This window comes from Athene cunicularia (assembly GCF_003259725.1).
Source record: "Athene cunicularia isolate RWA chromosome 1 unlocalized genomic scaffold, athCun1 chr1_part1, whole genome shotgun sequence".
NCBI lineage: Eukaryota > Metazoa > Chordata > Aves > Strigiformes > Strigidae > Athene > Athene cunicularia.
Genome location: NW_020799091.1, coordinates 72,895,675 through 72,913,988, shown reverse-complemented (window position 1 = coordinate 72,913,988; position 18,314 = coordinate 72,895,675). Strand labels below are relative to the sequence as shown.

The following is an 18,314-nucleotide window of genomic DNA, read 5'->3' as shown; positions in this document are numbered from 1 at the left end:
TGTGCTGCTTTATTGCAGTGACTGGTTTGCTCTGACAATGGTCACTCAGGTGAAGTCTACAAGGAATTAAATCTACTCTTGTTCCTTTTCTGTATTTTGTAGGTCTCCCCACATACTGGCTTAGAAAGAAATGTCTGCTGGTAGCACCACAGCAGGGGTGTTCTACTTGTGCTTTACCATATTCTGGCAGAGCAGGGTGCTGAGAGATGACAAAACACTACATTTTCCAGCTGGTTGCCACAGTCTTCCTCCCCTTCTCTGCGAAACTAACCAGGGGCATGCAGAAAGTCCTTGGGAGGAAACAATGAAATGACTACCAAGTGCCAGATGTGGCATAAATTTCAACTTCACGCACAACATACCTCATAGGTCTTTCATCAGAAAATTAAAACCCCCCGATTACTTTCCTGAAATGTCTCTGCCCCACTGTCTGTTCCTCCAGCTTGTAAATGCCTCACATCTTGCCCATCTTGCCTTTTGGGTAGGTGCTCTCAGGACAGAAAAGATCCTTTCCATCAAGGAAAGACTCTCAGTTTTTATATCACACATTTAGTGACCCTTCAGGCCTGACTTAGGTAATACAGCGATGGCAAACTGTTACAAAGTAACACTTTTTCAGTGGCAGCTTTCTCCATGCTTCAGCTATCAAGTTAATGGAAAAACTTGAGCAATACAGTGAATAACATACAGGTCAACGTTTTGTGTGCAGTAGAATGGTGTATGTTTAAAGACTGCATTTTACAATTCTGTCCCAAGCCAACATTTTAATGTTCTCTTATTTTCATAGGAAGTAGAGTTGTATTTGTATGCTGCTGCTGAAGGTTAGTTCTGTTACTTCTGCCTCATTTTAGAAGAAACAGACCAGTATAAAGTTTTCCACACGTCCCCTCTGATCATTTTGTTGATGCATTGAAACTTTCTCAGCTGAAAGGTTTCACTGTATAATCCTTCAGTGAATCTGTTTTTTCTGTTCAGAACCTTGCATTTCAACCAAAAGATGTTGTATTACTTTTAGCCAGTAGTGAAATAGCAACCTACTTTAAGAGTCAGTTATTAAAGTTAGCTGAGTATATGTGACAGTTATCAGCCTTTTTTCCCCTCCATAAACAACTCAGAAATAGTACCTGTTCCCCAGGTTCTACCACCATGGGGTCTCCTGAGTTACCAGAACTGTAGATCTGAACATACAAAAGTTATAGCAAACACCAAACTGTAGAAACACTTAGACCTCCTCATCCTGGCTAACATAGCCTGTAAATATAGTGCTATAGTCTTGTTAGTGCACTAGATTTCACTGTACAGGGCAGGTTAGACACTAATATTCTGTTTATTTTGTACTGTGTAGGCTGGAGATCACAACACACCTCTCAGACAGAGTGCCTTTGAATCTGCGCAGCTTGCATTTAGCAAGACACCGTTTCTCCAAAGGAAAAGCCTGTATAACAGGTTTCAAGAACACAGCTACGTTCATAATGGTCATCTTCCCCTGCTATCCTCACCTCAAGGAGAGCGCACCAGCTCAGTTTCTATTTAGGAACTTCTGTCTGCACACGCGCTAAGTGAGAGTCTGCAGAGTTCATTCATTTGCACAAATCTAGTCCCACTCCCACTGACCACACTACAGTTTTTCCAGCTCCTCACATCCATTCTAAAGACATTTCTATGGGAAAAGAAAGTTAAAAAACTTCTCACTGAGCTTCCATCCACACAGATAACCAGGTCAGCTTCTCTCCCTCAATAGCTTTTTCTCTCCTCTAATTAAAAGAGAGAAATAAATTGTACATAGATAAATATTAGTAGCCAAGGATAAATATTTTTAGTCAAAAGATGAGAAAGGTGTAGGAAAATAAAAACATGTCTCTGCTAAAGGCCAATTCTGCACGCCTGCTACTGAGAAACAAACCATTGCAATTTTGCACAAGCATAAAGATTTCTCATTCCCAGGATCATGACAGTAATTCAGATCCAGGCAATCAACCACATGGGGAGGAAATTCTTGCCATACTGGCATATATACTTCTGTTGAACTAAACAAAACAACCCTGTGAAGAGCTAGCTGCTGTTCACCAACTTACACACTTACTTTCCTCAAATGACTCAGCCACAGATTGGTAATCAGATATTACAGTGACATTTAGCACAGCTGCATTAAAGATTCATCAGTACAAAAATGCTCAACCCTTGATTCTTGTAGTTTTGACTAAATAACGGTTATGTGCACAACTGTAGACTAGTATGTCCTAATGGGTCATAAATTTTCTTAAGGCAAAGTTATAGGGTACAAGAGGCTCTGGTAATAAAATGGCCACACAGTTAATTAAACCCACTTGAAGTACTTTTTCAATTAGGACTAAATCTGTCTGTTGAGGACACCAGATGTAATCGTCTAATGGGATTACTATGAGTAGCAAGACATAGAGGAGGAGGGTGCAGATAACCCACACCAGATTAATGCAAAGCCACACACAGTGCGCTGCTGTTTCCAAGTAAATTGTTAGTGAGGCTTAAAGTCTAAGCTCTTTTAAGCTACAAATGCATTCATGAAGATGAAATTGCAATGGCTTGCTCTCTCTGAAAACCCCATCAGGGTTTTGTCATAGTACTTAGACCACAGGAAGGCTAAAGCTGTTACTCTACCTCCATGTTTCTATTTTGGTGGTTAATTTTCTTTGCCTAAATGACTCACTACAGACATGTACTACATAAAAAAATAATTGTCATTTTTGTGTAACATTTGAAAGTAAGAAATTATCTATGAACATAGCAGTATTAGTAAAATTAATGTGTACCAGTGACGAAAGGCAGATGACCCTATTTTCACACATGCAACCTTTCTTATAAGCAATTAAGTACAAATCTCAGGGACATGACTATGAAGATGAGTGTCAGTAATGCCAGTATGAAAACAACTGTGCCTCGCTATCATTATTAAGCCTCTAAGTATGCCCATCTTATATCAGATGGCCTGGAAAAGCACTAAGATAATACAGTTTGTACCCTTCTTTTTTTCTAAGAATCCTGAAAAACCAAGATAATCAGTATCATACTTTTTCTTTGAGACAGAACATTCAGTTTTAATAAAAATGTTCATTTTCTCCTGTACAACTTAATTCTCATGTTTTATGATAGGTGCATTTCCCTAGTAACATGACTATTGCTTCTGTCAGTTTTTGACATCAACTAATATTATTTTTTCCTGTTTACATCACATATACTATTGACAGACATTTGGAGTGGGCAGAAAATTCTGTATACCCAGCTCATTCTCTAAACAAACCTTCCCTTCTCCTCAGTCTTCCTGACTGTAAAAGCTCTGACTGAGAACATCTTTTGAAGGCCACCACAAACAATCCAGTGTTTATTTAACTTTCTGGCCTGAAAATAATCTCTCAACAAATAATTCAACCAAATAGTCATTGAGATCTCTGTCAGAGGAAGGTCCCAGCAGATAAGAGACATAATATCCCTGGGGACAGACAGGCTCACTAGCTAAAAATGGGAGACACAGAAAAGAGAGAGAGAGATTCAAAAAGAAAACCAAGATGGACAGCAGCTGAGGCAGACTCTCACATCAGAAATTACTTGTGCTCTGTCAAGCATCACAAAGGCAATCAGTGGACACAGAACTGCCTTGAAAAGGCCACTTTTACACTTGCTAATCTGATAGTCCTCTCTTCCATTTCTTCAAAAAGAGCTTCAGAAAGAAGCATTCCCATGACTTGGCATGACCCCTAAAGCCTTTTTATCTGGTGGCTCACCTCAAATTTTTTTCACAGCATTGTGCTGTTTGAAAATGTGCTGATTTTGGCTCAGATAGTTAATTTTCTTCATAGTAGCTTGTATGGGGCTGTGTTTTGGATTTGTGCTGGAAACAGTGTCAACAATACAGGGATGTTTTTTACCTATTGCTGAGCAGGGCTTACACAGTCAAGGCCTTTTCTGCTTCTCACACCACCCCAGCAAAGAAGGATGCAAGTGCACAAGAATTTGGGAGGAGACACAGCCAGGACAGCTGACCCCAACTGACCAAAGGATATTCTACACCATGACATCATGCTCAGCATATAAAGTTCTGAGAAGAAGGAAGGGGGACATTTGGAGTGATGGCATTTGTCTTCTCAAGTCACTGTTACACGTGGTGGAGCCCTGCATTCCTGCAGGTAGCTGAACACCTGCCTGCAGATGGGGAGTGGTGAATGAACTCCTTGCTTTGCTTTGTTTGTGTGCACAGCTTTTGCTTTACCTGTCTATCTCAACCTATGAATTTTCTCACTTCTACCCTTCCAATTTTCTCCCCCACCCCACACAGAGGGTGTGAGTGAAGCAGCTGGGTGGTTCTTAGTTACCAGCTGGGGCTAAACCAAGGCAAGCTATGCCAGGTATAGTGAGCAGACAAGAAAGACTGTGCCACCCCTTTCCTTTTCCAGTTATGGTAGAAAGTAAGACACCACTAAGCAATTACTCATATAACTTACAGACACGTGTCTGGGGTCATATGCAGAATTACAGGGAAGACCTGTTGAGGGAGATCAGTTCTGGTTCAAGACACTGTTCACAGGTTGAGACTGGTATCTGGGAGTGACTGTGGTGCTACCACTCCAGTATATCTTCATGTTGTCCTACAAATAGTCCAGTTTCAAGGACAGTACTCCTGGGCATCCCATCCAGAGCAGGTAGAGGTGCCACAGTGCATGTGTGACTAGAGTAGTTATCAATTAGAAAACAATTCCAAACAGCCTTAGCCCTTCAAAAGTTTTATAACCTACTACTATGGCAAGACATTTGTTTGAGCTAAGCTGTGATTTTTTTTTTTTTTTTTTTTTTTTTTTTTTTTTTTTTTCTGTGCTGTGATTAAAGAAGAAAGGATGGTAGTTTTTCAAGAGCCTGGTATCAGATTAAATAATAATAATAAAAAAAAAGAGGTACACTTCCTATTAACAATACTTACAGATGTAGGAATGTAAGACAGTAGAGTGATTCATTCTGCACACCCAGTTCTGAAAGATCAACTGCAACTAGATCACTGCTTTATATAAACACTAGAGACAACTCTGCAAATTTATTGTGAGGCAGTAAAAGAAACATCCCGTAAATAACACGTTCATTAGGCTGGGGAAGGGCCAGATCAACAGAATGCAACATAAGCTTAATGAGATGAGTGTTGTATCCCAATCTTAAAGTCAGGATACCAGATCAAAAGACAGGCAATATATATATTTTCCTCTCAACTATGATTAAAAAAACCCTTAACTTGCATAGCAATACAAGACATCTGTGTTCTACTTTGCTCACCCATTTAGGAATTAGGGCATCTGCCAAACTAGTTGGTTTAATTGCTGTCTCATATAGAATCTAACATCTCCACTTCTGCTATCAAACATGAGCTGCCACGATACTCTGTTACACAATCCTATACATGTTCAAGAACTGCCCTAAAGCTGACACTGGTGCGATGTCCAGGTAGCACTGATCAGTGATCAGCTCTCATTGGTCTGCATTTATAGTCTTGCGGTCCCTGGTACAGTCCTGCGCTCACTATTTTGGGAGCCACTGTAAAAATTCCCATTTTCTCTAGCAGCTTTCAAGATGATGTTTCAGGCAATGTATCAAATGCTTTTTATATGCATACCTAATCACGCATATGCCCTCGTTCTAGGTCATTGAATAGATTACAAAGGTAGAATCAACTGGAAAAAAACATGGGTACGGTCACAGCTTTGGTATCCACTTCTTATTAATATCAATTATTTCGAGCAATCTGACTCATACATTATCAAAATTACTTTACCACAGCAGACAGTAAGCAGATGGAAAGCACCAAAACAATCTTATTGAAGGGCTTGGCCTTGCCCTTGTGGAGATGCTGTAGTTTCTGTTGATTAAGCTGCTTCCTGAGTACCTAGTGTAGGCTGAGGCCAGGAGATAAGAAAATTGCAGGCTGAAAGGCTGGTAAGCACAGAGACTTATCAGCCCTCAGATAGAAAGAGGAGACATTCTTCTTTAAGGATCAGAACAGGACTATGTGGTAACACTGACCATAGCAACAGGAACTTGGATTTCTTACCCTTTCGAGGCTCATGTTCTTCTTTACTTAAGAAGGGCTGCGGGAAAACCACTCCTGCATAGCACAGGCAGGCTTGGGAGCTTTGGTCCACAACCTTCCCACCTGCCTCAGCTCAGATATTGCTGCAAGCGGTCTGTGATGAGCAGTGTCCTCATCCTCAAATGGAAAGAGGTCACACACTGCTTTGTATCATTAGATGATTAATACACTTCTGAACCCTACAGATCCTCAAAAGCAAGGTCAGCTACCACTGGCTCGATCCTATCCTCCCGGCACCTCTAGGAGGATAAAAGGGAGACACTGTTCTGTGGTAACAGATGTGAAATCTCTCCTGGAGCTGCAAGAAGAAAGGTGCATCCTCACAACTGCAAAAACTCTCCCATCTCATTGTGTGACTTAAGACTCAAGAACAGAGGCAGAACATCGGAAGAAACCCTGGGCATTTCTTGGGACTCAGTAAGTGGAATAGGGCTCAGAGGTCTTACACTGCTGCAAAGACCTACCAGTAGGCATGAACACAGTGCTGTACTGTGGAGTTTCCCAATCCATGGCTTAATGGGATTCACACCCCATATTTATACTACACCAGTCCTGCTCACTGAGGAAATTTTTCCACTACTGAAAGAAAAAACCCCATACCAATAAAGATTAAATCTGAGCTTTTCCCAGCAACAAAGACTGATGTTAAACTAAGCTTAAAATTGACAGGCAAGACTGCCTGACACAGAGCAGGAAGTTGGGAACTATCTGAGCTCTTGACTTTGCAATAGCATATGAAGACCTCCAGAGTTTAAAAGCAGGACAAAAAAAATGAAGTCAAATTAATGGGATAAGCTTAACACTTCTGGAGGAATGACTGAGGCTGCCGTGAGTTCAGTCAAGATGAAAGCTGACATCCAGGCTCCAATACTTCAAATGGTAGTCTAATGGAGAAGAAACAAAGACTTATAGTCTCACTCACCCAGATCCTTGACGTTCTGATAAAAACAGGGAATAAATCCATATTTCTGCTTACAATCCAGGGGAACAAAGCCACCAAAACCAAACTAAACCCTGAATATTGACAGACAAACGGAATAAGATATGTAACTTTGATTCAATGGGACATAAGTAACATGCAACTCATGACAAGCCTAGACAAAGAGAGTCAAGTTACTACTGGTACTTAATCCTCGCTGATCAGTTTCAGCAGTAAATAGGCAGGTATCTTTGCAGACATTCTCAATGGATTAGATTTTAGCAGCCAAGGGTCTGAAAGTAGAGGCAGCATAGTAGCTAAGTCAGACTTTATCCCATACTCAACCTTATCAACAAAGTCAATGTTTCAGAAATATTTATTACTTCGGTATGTCTTTGATAATTATTAGTTGTTAAATCCTATACTCTTCAGTTTCTTTATCACTTATATCAGAGCCTGTGACTGCACTGTGATTTAAGCATTGCATATTTAATAATTAAATAACAGTAGTGTGGATTATTGGAAGTCCTTCATTAATTCTGCCAAAGTTTGTTGACCAGAATTTGAAGTCCATTTCAAAAGAACATTAAAGCACCTAAAAGGATAGACATTAAATACTTATCTTTTCATATGAACTCGTTATTCAACAGACATACACTGAAATATAAGAAAAAAAGACCAACTAATTTTATCTGCTTTTAGATAGCTCCTGAAAATCAGTCTTTCAAATCCAAGCAATTGGCTAAGATTTAAATAGCATCACAACATTCTTCCAGAGTAGAGAAAAATATCAGTAACTTCAGTACTTCGGCTTCTAGAAACCATTAAAAAGCCTGCTGCTATCCTAGGTTCTTTAATTTGAAACACTTAAGACCCCTAGAAGATACTTGGTAGAAATGTACATACAATCAATGAAGAACAAAGAGCAATTGTTTACTATCAAAAATTATATTATTTAAGATACTGTATCAGCAAGGTTTTTGCAGTACAAGCACGTACCCCAGCCATAATGAAAACCTGGATAAATTATACTGGATATAGCATAATTTATATTTGTGACCTTATTAAAAGGTTACAGTTTCAACTCTTTTTGAGTTTCCTTGGAGTTTGAAGTCTATCATTAATGAAGATCACAAGTAAACTGATGCCTGTCCAGCCAGTCTTGGAGCAATGGCTACCTTGGTAAGAGAAAAGCTCCCATTTTTATTGTTGAGCATGATGTTACATGGCACAGGATATACCCGCAAGTCAGTTGGGGTCAGCTGTCCTAGCTGTGTCCCCTTCCAACCTCAGCCTACCTATTCGAGGGCTGTGCACAAAATGAGAAATGGAGAAGGCCTTGACAGCATGCAAGGACTGCTCTGCAATAGGTGAAGCACCAGTGTGCTATCAACACTGCTTGTCACGAATCTGAACACAGCACCATACCAGCAGCTATGAAGAAAGTTAACTCTATCAGTCAGACCCAGTACAAGGATACATGACACAAAATCCATTTCAGAGCATTCAGCACTGGAAAGATTTTGGGAGAGCTCTGATACAAAACATACCCGAAGCAACAATATTGCTAAGTGTCAGACTAGATAAAACTCTGAACTGAGCAATTACTGGGCAATTTTAGGTACTAGGAGTTTTCAGACATTTTGACTGGGTTCAGCTGGCTGACCGAAAGCAGACTTCTTCCACATTCCCTCTGCATTTTGGCAAGTAAGCGTTTGCAAGTAGCATCAAAGCACATTCAGGCTTTTCTTCCTATAGCTGCTGTGAAAATAAGAAATAATACGAGCACTATAAACAACTGAGTTACTTTACATTACTGCACTTTTTGGACACTGTATGAAGCCAATGCTAGATATGGTTAAGCTGAATGATTATGAAAGCCTGACAGCTGAACATTCTTTCCACAATTATCTTCCCCAGCCTCAGAAATTGCCCTAAATATCAGGGGAGCTTACGGAATTTAATCATTTCAGGGTGAGATACAAAACCTGCTCTTGGCACCTTCTCTGGAGCAAAAAAACCTATCCAGCACAGTCCTTTCTTATATCAACTAACAGTATCTGTTGGATTCTTCTAGTATGACTCCAACACTTTTTGGTGACTGCCGTTGCTTTAACTGCTTCCACTCTTGGCAATGACACTCCATTCATAGCTTGATGACTTCCAGAAAGTAACATTATAAACTAGCATCTCCCCAATTACTTACATAATACATCAAGACCCTCACCCAACACATCAATCCCAGTGGAAATCCACAGTAGAAATATGCTGCAGAAATACTAGTAAGAATCTAATCCTGAGCTCAGAGACACTGGTGCCGACAGCCACAGTTAAACTTGTCACACAATAGTGACAACAGTCTGTCACTGACTGTCAGTATTTAAGAGCAGGCTAAGCAGAATTGCATGCATTTACAAACAGGCATCCCACCAGCCTTATCAAAATACTTGCAACCAACATCATATTGGATTTTAGCTAAATCATTACTGAAGATGAACTTATCTTCAGGTAGATAGGCTTTTAATACTTTAACAACAATAGCAGAAAAATGAACTCTCCACGGAAAGCGACTGCTCAGAATTTAAAAGACCGGTGATGTTGAGATGATTAGTCTAGTTCTTAGCCCTCAAGACAGCAGTGAAACTCATCACAAGAGAAGTCACAAAAAGTTGAGAAGTAACAGAATTAACTGGAGATCTTTAAAAACACGAATTGCCAGGAAAATACAAGTATGTCTACCTTTTCCTTCCATAGCTAGTAACTACAAAGATTTCAGCAACATGGTCTAGTAAGAAGCAAACCCTACATGGATTCACTGGAAGCAATGCAGTCAAACTCAGCCAGCCAGGCATCCAGCTGAGCTACAGCACCAGTGTGCTCCTCAAGCACTGCAAGAAAGGGATGCACTTTGATTTGATGCATCAGTGTGAGAAAAATGTCATCTGAAGGCTGTAGATAAAGAGCACATGTCCCATTGAATTGGCAGTTGACATTGCTGTACATAACAGGACCATCAAGAAGTGTGGCTGATCTTCATTATTCAAATGTGTTGACTGCTTTTTTCAACAAATGGGTTGTCATACAACACTCTTCAGATTTTAATATACTAACATATGAAAACAGCAACTTCAGTTCACTGGAAAGTTTTCTTTTTAATTTTACCATAAAAAGACAAAATAAACTCTTTCACTGTAATATTATAGCTTTTAATATTCCTGAGCTGCATTTTAGAAGCAAAGGTATTTGTAAATAGATTTAACAAGAGACACTGCAGCCTTACTTTCCAACACCACAAGTAAAAATAATTTAGCAAGAAGGCCCCTTTTTCAAAAGACAATGGCTAGCTCTGTATGTACCTGAAAAAATGCTTCAAGTGGCTCTGTGCCACCTGAAGTAATTACAAAGCCATATATGTCAACAAAATAATAGAACAACTTTTCAACCATTTTACCACTGTTTCTTACTTCCTACATCAGTGTGCCTCTCTTACATGGAAAGTATTATTATACAAATGGCATTACATGCCAGAATAATTTGGGCCACAAAGCTTGGCACCATACAGACATATGAAGGAATCAGCAGTTTAAAGGATATCCTGCATATCTTTATAGTCAGTTTTAAGAACTATATGAAAGTCCTGCTATGCATCTCAGTCAGCAAAAACTCTACTTTGTTAAATGTGATTTCGTTGAATGCACCAGAAAGCATTTTAAATCAAATCTGTATGTAACAGCTTAGCTTGTCAAGTCTGGAGCTCCTGTAACTGGCACACACGTACTTCTCAAGCCAAATTAGGTGATACAGATAAATACTAAATAAACTAAAATTAGGGTTTAGAAAACTGAAAATCAAGAAAACAGGTTGGCTTTTAGCACTGTAGGAACTCGAGCACGAGCACAGGTGGTTATACCTACATTGCAGTAGATACCTAGAAAGAGACAACAAAGCACGAAGGAACATCAAAAATCAGGCATCTATTTTCTTGATTTGAGGGACTAGGTACACATTAAGCATTGGTTGAAACAAATGTGTTTTCTATAGCAGTCACACCGATGAGGTCTCGTTTACAACTTTCTGGCCCTTTTGTCCAACCACAGCTTTTCCAAGGAGCCAAGGCCTCCACTACCCACTCCAAGTACTCCTTTGCTTACTCAGTGATCTCCTCCGGTGCCTTCGTCTCCTGCTCACACTTCTGCGACTCTGACTTCTTTCTCTTCTGTCTCGTTTACGTTCGCTACTGCGAGTTCTTCTGTAGTGCGAACGTCTGGGGCTTACATTTCTTCGACGAGGACTATGGCTTCGTCGAGGACTGTAACTTCTGCTAGAGTGTCTATAATACCTCCTTTCTTTCGTCCGTTTTTCATCCTGATAACTCGCATCTCTTCTGTGTCTGCTCCTCTCTTGTTTACCCTTACTCTCATCAGTGTTTATGCTGCTACATGAACGGCTCTTTCTTCTCCTTGACTCTGTGCTGCGTTTGCCCTGCTCACAGTGTGAGTCCTTCCTGCAGGTATTCTGGTCATAGCTAGAGAGGCTCTTCTGCTGCTGGTTATTGGCAGGAGCACATGAAAGTACCCCTGAACTTCTTTTCTCAGAACACCTCTCAGAGTTTGTGGTATTAAGTTTCTGAGCTTCTTTGACATGAACTTTGTCATGAATGTTGCCATTCAAGTACTTGCATTGAGTGTGTACATTCTCAGGGGATGCTACTTCTCTTTGAGAGCCAGGAGCCAGTTTGCTTGTAACAGCCTGCCCTGAGGTAGACGTGATGCAGCTGGATGACACAGTGTGTGGAATACTACTCGGGGTTTTCAGCATGACAGACTGAGATGCTTCAGTTTCTTCTTTGTTTTGATTAACTGCATCCATTTTCTTGCTCAGAAGATTGTTCAGCAGTTTCTCTCTCAGTTCCTTTTCCTTCCTCTGCAACCCCAGTGCTCTCTCTTTTTCCTCCTCCACACGTTTGAGCTCAGCCTCCTGAAGTTTTCGTCTCTCCTCTAGCTGCTGAAGACGAATCTTTTCTTCATTATGTTCTTGCTCCAAAAGCTTTACTGTCTGAAAGATAGTCAAAGGGCAGTTCAGAGTAAATAACAAATATTTATAGACCTGCTCATGCTTCCAAGTTATACCATAACACAAAATCAGCAATATGGCAATAGAATAAAATATAACAAACAGAACTTAACCATCCCAAAGTAAAATTGTTGTTTCCCTCTTAAAGCAAAAAAATCCAAACCCAACTAACCGAATAAAACCCACTAACACACAGCTGATCTAAGGTGAAACATTAGCATTAGCTCACAGACTCTTTTGAGTGTTAATTTCTCCTAGCTGTTTCACAAGGCAAAACCAAAGCCTGGTCTTTATGGCTCCTTAATATGATGAGTGTAACACACAAGCTAAAACACATGTGAAATTTAAAGTATTAAACTACATTTATCAGGGTCAGTACTTGAAGATTTCAGTCAAATGTAAAATGTGCATTTCTCTTAAATTGCAATCTGTGGTTCATAGATGACTTTACAATGAGTCCATAAAACCAGCAAATAATTAAATGCACACATATTATGTGGAAAGTTATTCTCATCTTGTCAACCACTTTAGAAACTCATGATACTGAAAAAGACGGTTTAAACTCTTTTATTCTGACCAGGACTAACAGTTTAGTGTGGTCTTCAAAACTCAGACTGAAACACACACACTGGTCTATTTTATCAGAGAACTCTTCCATTTCACAGCTTCAAAGTCACAAAGCCTACAAGAAGTATTACTGCCTTCTCCTAGCATATAACTGACCACATAGCACTGTATGGGTTCAAAAACACTCCTGAGGAAAAAAAGGAAAACTGTGCTTTGCCACACAGTTTTTCATTTCTACATAAAATACTTAACATACATTACACCTGAACATGGCTTTATGTAAGTCTTAAGCAAATGACACCCAGTTTCAATGAAAAATAACAATACTCTTAGAGAGACAGGATCTAACATTTGAAACCTTAGCTGACAGTGCTTTTTCTACAGAAAAATCATTCTGCACATTTTCAAACATCAAACAGTGAAAGCTCATTCTCTGAAACTGCAAATAATAGTTAACAGAACTGCTGAAAGACAGATGGAAAACAGCACCAAAACTGGAATTAGAAATAAGGAGTCTTAGCATCTTATCCTCTGTGTTTAGTTCACATTATCATGCTTACACATTCTTCTACTGGACTTAAGAGCAAGTCTGCCAATTAGTTTACAAGTGAAAAAGTGCTATTCAGGACTACAGGTTCAAGTTCACTCCTCAATTTACCAATATGTGCATATTTTTACCAAGGGTGAACTACCGTTTCATTGCACTTTTTTGAATTTTTAGTTTAAGAAATAACATTTTGAGAGGTATTAAATCTGCTGGTTAATGAACAGCACTCCCCACTCCCTCTCAAGTCAGTAAAAGGCTTTGTTCTGCTGGGTTTTTCATTCATTAGCTTCTGAAATAAAAACTGAAGTTACCTTTGCCCTGCTTAGCAGTTCTGCAATTAGTCTAATGGACTGAAGATTTCTTTGAGCTAACAGGAGCTTCCTTTCTTCTAACTTTATCTTCTCTTGTAGTTTTTTTTGTTCTTCAGCTTGAAGCTTTTCAAGTTGCTTTTTGTTTCGTCGAACTTCACGATCTTTCTGTTTCTGTTCCCTTTTGCGCAACTTTTCTTCTCTTTTTCTCTCTCTCTCATATTCTTCAAGCTCCCTCTGCTTCCTAAAAAGAGATTAATATTTTTTAACTTATCTAGGGCAGGTAAAATTTTAGACTTCCACTGTATATAAAAATGTATTTTGTACTTTAGAGTAAATTTGTTTCTAAGTAAGTCTTGTTGATTACTGAAAAACAGAAGTAGAAAACACTGATCATTTTAACCACTAGTTGTGATAGCAAACAATCATCACTGTCAATACTTAAAATACAAGTTGGAATCCAACATAAACCACAGCTACAACAAACATTTTTTAAACCAATTCCACCAGGGACAGTAACAAAGCATCAGGCAGCTGGGCAGTGAATTGTCACAGTGAGAAGAAAATTACCAAGCCAATTAATGTGTGCAGGGGTTGGTGCTTTTTATTTCAGTCATTAGGACAAAAAGGTAGTTTATGTAAATGGCTGAAGGTTTCTGAGATCAGGTGTCTAATGGCATGATTTTTAGGAAAGTATTTTGTAGATTTAATATTTTGAACCAAACACAAGCACTGGTGACAATAACCCTAGAGTTTCAGAAACTGTTTAATATCTAAACATTAAGCAATGAGAATTTAATGGAATAAATGGACACCATACAGCCTCTGAAACAATCTGATCCATTTGTGTTTATATACTGAACAGCTGTCTTGTGACATCTGCACACTTATATGTTTTCTTAAAGTGTCAAGTATTAAGATATGCCTGTATCCCATCCCTCTCCTAGAAAAATATTGATGTTAAGAAAAAATTAGATTTATAATATTGAAGTCACTAGTAGTAGAACTAGTGCATTATTTTCTATTCTCCATTTACAGTGCACATTTTTCCATGAGAATGACTACACATCATGCAAATTCACAGCTCTTGGAATTACAGTTCAAGAAAAAAAGTGTACAACACTTCTCCAAATCTCATAATCCCTGAACCCTATTTCCTCAAAAGCACCCCAATATTCTCACTCAGTTTTAAGTGCTTAGCTTTAGCTACAGGAGTAGAACTTTGAAGGGAAGCTTGTGTTTAAATACTGTCTGTCTATTGAGCAATAAAAGATAAATACCTTTCTTCCTCTTTTTGTTTTTCCTCAGCTTCCTTCTCTTTACGCTTTTGTTCTTCTCTCTGTTTTTCAAGCTCTTGAAGCTTTTGCCTTTCAAGCTGACGCTTCTTAATTGATGCATCACTGAGGTGTTTTGTAGAGTCAAAAGAAACCTTTACAGGATACAATTGAAAACAGTTTTAAGTAGACAAAAAGAAAAAAAATCCCGGGCAACCCACACAATCCCCAACCATTTTAATTTAGCATAAAGGTATCCAAATTACAGTGTAAGTACAATCAGAAATATAAAACCCTTTCCAAAGCCAAGCAAACTTCTCTTTGTGCCCAGAGCAAGCACCAGAGTACTATAACCAGATAACTGGGAACTAAATCCCTGCACACCAGCACAATCGGGTACCAGTGTACCTTTTGTGTGATATCCAAAAGTAAACCCTAGCATGGTTTAGGCCCTGGCTGTCCGATGTTTTCAATCTGTCAGAACAGAAATGTATGGAACACATTCAACTCACGTATGCTGTTTGGGACTGTACAGGACTAGGTAGAAATGGGCCTAAATAAAGGCCTTCCTTTCTGTCTAAAACTATGATCCTTAAATTCAGAAAAAAAACCCCAGTTCACAGTTCTGAGCAATGGGACCCAGGAAAACACTCAGCTTCCAGGACATATGAGCACACCTTGCCCATGTCTAGCTGAATGCTGGAACAGGACACCAGCAGACATCACATCACACCCCTGGTGTCCTAATCTCCCATCCTAGATATCGACTGCGCACACAAAGGCAGGGGTCTATACTACATTCCCACAAGTCTATCATCATGAACGATGGGGCAAAGAACAAGGAGCACATATTCTGTGGTTTAATTACCCCAGGCTCTACGTAAAATGATGTTTCACTAACAGGCTAAAAAAACAGCTAGAAACAGACAAGGTGTTGTGACCTTGTATAAAAGAGGTCTGTCCTGACAGCACAGTCCAAACACAGACCTCTCTCTTTCCTATCACTCCCCAAGGCAGCTGCCAGGAAGGCATGCTTCCACTTGCACTGCCAAACTAAATTTGGGAACCCTGATCCCCTCCATATATGTGACAGTTTGAATTTCACATCCCCTTGAAAACCTTGAGGGTCAAGGTAGAAACAGTTTCTGTGCTCCAACTGACAAACTGAGAAGAAAATAAAGGATTACAGTATTTCACTTCTAATGACTAAACTACAATTTGAATAAATATTTGCATGTTCCCACATTACACAAAGGAATACTCAAGATTCTTCCTGAAATACACTTTCTGATTTGATGAATGACCATCGAACATACCGAAATATACCCACAGACATTTCATTCAACTGCTATGTAAATGCACAGACCACCTCCAAAGATATTAGAGCAAGTTTTCTTCAGGTCATGCTTTCATAGATACTACATCTGAACAGACTGTCTTATCCTCTCCCATCATAGCTGTATTTTCTAAGACAATGAGGTTACAGAAAGAGAGATCTGGAAAACTCAGTAAGTAAGTATTATGAATTAAGTGTACTGCACTCACAGGAAACTGTGCTACAGATTAACATTATCGTTTAAATCTTTGTGAGGCCTTTCTGTAGGTGAAGAATGATTAACTGTCTATTCTCCAGGCTGCACAGGCCACATGTTATTGAATTGCACAGTTCCAACACTTGTCTGGTAGACCTCATTATCAGTGCAGGGACCAGATACTGAGGCTGTGAAATTCTCCCCCTAAATTTCCATCTGTAGTGAACACAAGAGAGAACAATACACTTCAAGGTCAGCCTTCTGGTGAAATATGTCTGAACTGGTTCAAAATTAGAATTTTAAGTGAAATGACAAGATTTATAAATAAATATTAGTTTCTAAAAACTATTTACACAGGCCATGTTCATATACTCGGTCCTTCTATAAGCAGTTCTCACTCCTAAAGTGGTCTTGTTAAAATAAAAAAAAAAAAAAAAAAGCAAAACCCCAGTGACTTTGTTCACATAGTCTAACAACACATTTTTTCTTCCACCATTTTCCTTTAAAAATTCTACTATGGCTGTTCCATAAAAGTACTGCTGTTAATGTCACCTGCTGTCATCACGACAGTATACAGATGTAAGTTTTAAGCACGGGGGAAATAACATTTAGTTGTACTTGGTCTCTCACACAGGTTCCCATAAAAAAGCCTTCAGTTTCTCACCTTTATATTGCAAGCCACTGCTTTGCCATCTTCGCCTTTATACATCAGCTTCATCCCTCGCAGGGCATTCATGGCTTTAATGAAACCTGCGTACTCTCGATACTGAACATAAGCTTCAAAATTTAAATGGCCTCCAAAACTGAAAGTGTGAAAATTTCTGCCAGTCATTTCTTCTCTGTAAGGGTCCAGCATGGGTATGTCCACATTACGTATCTCTCCAAATTTCTTGAAAACTTTTATAAGGACTTCTTCGCTTGGCTTTTCCGAACCAGAGTCCTTTGCTGCAAACCACTTACAAGGTAAGCCCTCTAAGTGAATAGTATCTGGCCTTTCTCCTGGCAAAGTCTCATTCATATCTTTTGCATCACGGAAAAACGAGTCCCAGTCATGTCTGGTAGGAAAGTCAATCTTATATTCCGCAGCACGGACTTTTAAAATGTCAGAGAAGCCACTCAGCTTTATTGTTTTGCCATCAAGGCAAGCCAGAAAAGATTTAACCAAACTTTTGTTTTCAACCTCTCCTTCAAACCGAATGAAATCCATTGTGCTTTTAGAAATCCGCAGAGTGGAAAACTGATGAGTCTGCACCATCCCTTTCAATCTTTCCATCACTTCCCAGTTTGAAATGGATTTTCCCGGTTGTTTCAGCTGAGGAAGTGCCACACTGATGGTCATTTTTGTAATAGGTTTAAGGTATAACCCACAGGGAGCACAGAGCTCTACTGCTTCTGATGTATCATGAACTATTGTTGCAGCAGCCATAACACAGAAAAAGCATAGGATAAAAAAATAAAAGATGCAAGTTTAAGTTGCAGGCCAACAGTAGTCAAATAAAATAGCCCTTATCCGTAAGTAATTTAATTCTTTGGCCATTTAACCATTCCCAATTTAAAACAATGTCTCGTAATACAAGAGTCAATTAGACAGTTAAAACCGAGTAGTACAAACATCTTAAATTACTTTATAACAACTAGAATCTATAAGTTATTAAACCTCAGTAAGGCCTCAGAAAAAAAACAAGAAGCTGATGACAATCTTAGGAATACATGAAGTTGGTATGTGATGGCTCACAAAGCATCAGCTACCCTTTCTCAGGAAGGAAGGGCCTGGCGGAGCGATGTCACACTGTTCTGAAGTCTACTTAACAACCAGTAAACCCCAGCAGGCTAGCGTCGAGGCGGATCCCACGTTCTCCAGCAGAAAGGCATGGAAGGTGTCTGCAATGAGAGAAAAACGCCCCTTTTACTGAAAAGCCTGAAGCCCCACCGCCCTCCCTCCGAGCAGCGCTGAGCCGCCTCAGCTGTACACGGCGGGGGAGCGCCGGGAG

General features: G+C 39.5%; 1 protein-coding gene across 4 annotated transcripts; it reads right to left on the bottom strand.

The window, feature by feature from the left end:
* Nucleotides 1-7,954: 7,954 nt before the first annotated feature.
* AKAP17A (A-kinase anchoring protein 17A) lies at nt 7,955-18,308 on the bottom strand. Of its 4 annotated transcripts, none has more exons than XM_026854716.1 (5): nt 16,988-18,308; nt 14,798-14,946; nt 13,521-13,761; nt 11,174-12,077; nt 7,955-8,783 (listed from the first exon to the last, which is right to left on the bottom strand). In XM_026854716.1, the coding sequence occupies exons 1-5, from the start codon at nt 17,747-17,749 to the stop codon at nt 8,761-8,763; spliced, it is 2,079 nt and encodes a 692-aa protein (XP_026710517.1). In that variant the 5' UTR covers nt 17,750-18,308; the 3' UTR covers nt 7,955-8,760. The 4 variants fall into 4 exon arrangements, with proteins under 4 accessions (XP_026710517.1, XP_026710528.1, XP_026710536.1 ...); XM_026854727.1 differs by having other exon boundaries at nt 7,955-8,780; XM_026854735.1 differs by lacking the exon at nt 7,955-8,783 and having other exon boundaries at nt 8,793-12,077; nt 16,988-17,730; nt 18,073-18,308.
* Between the last annotated feature and the right edge of the window lie 6 nt (nt 18,309-18,314).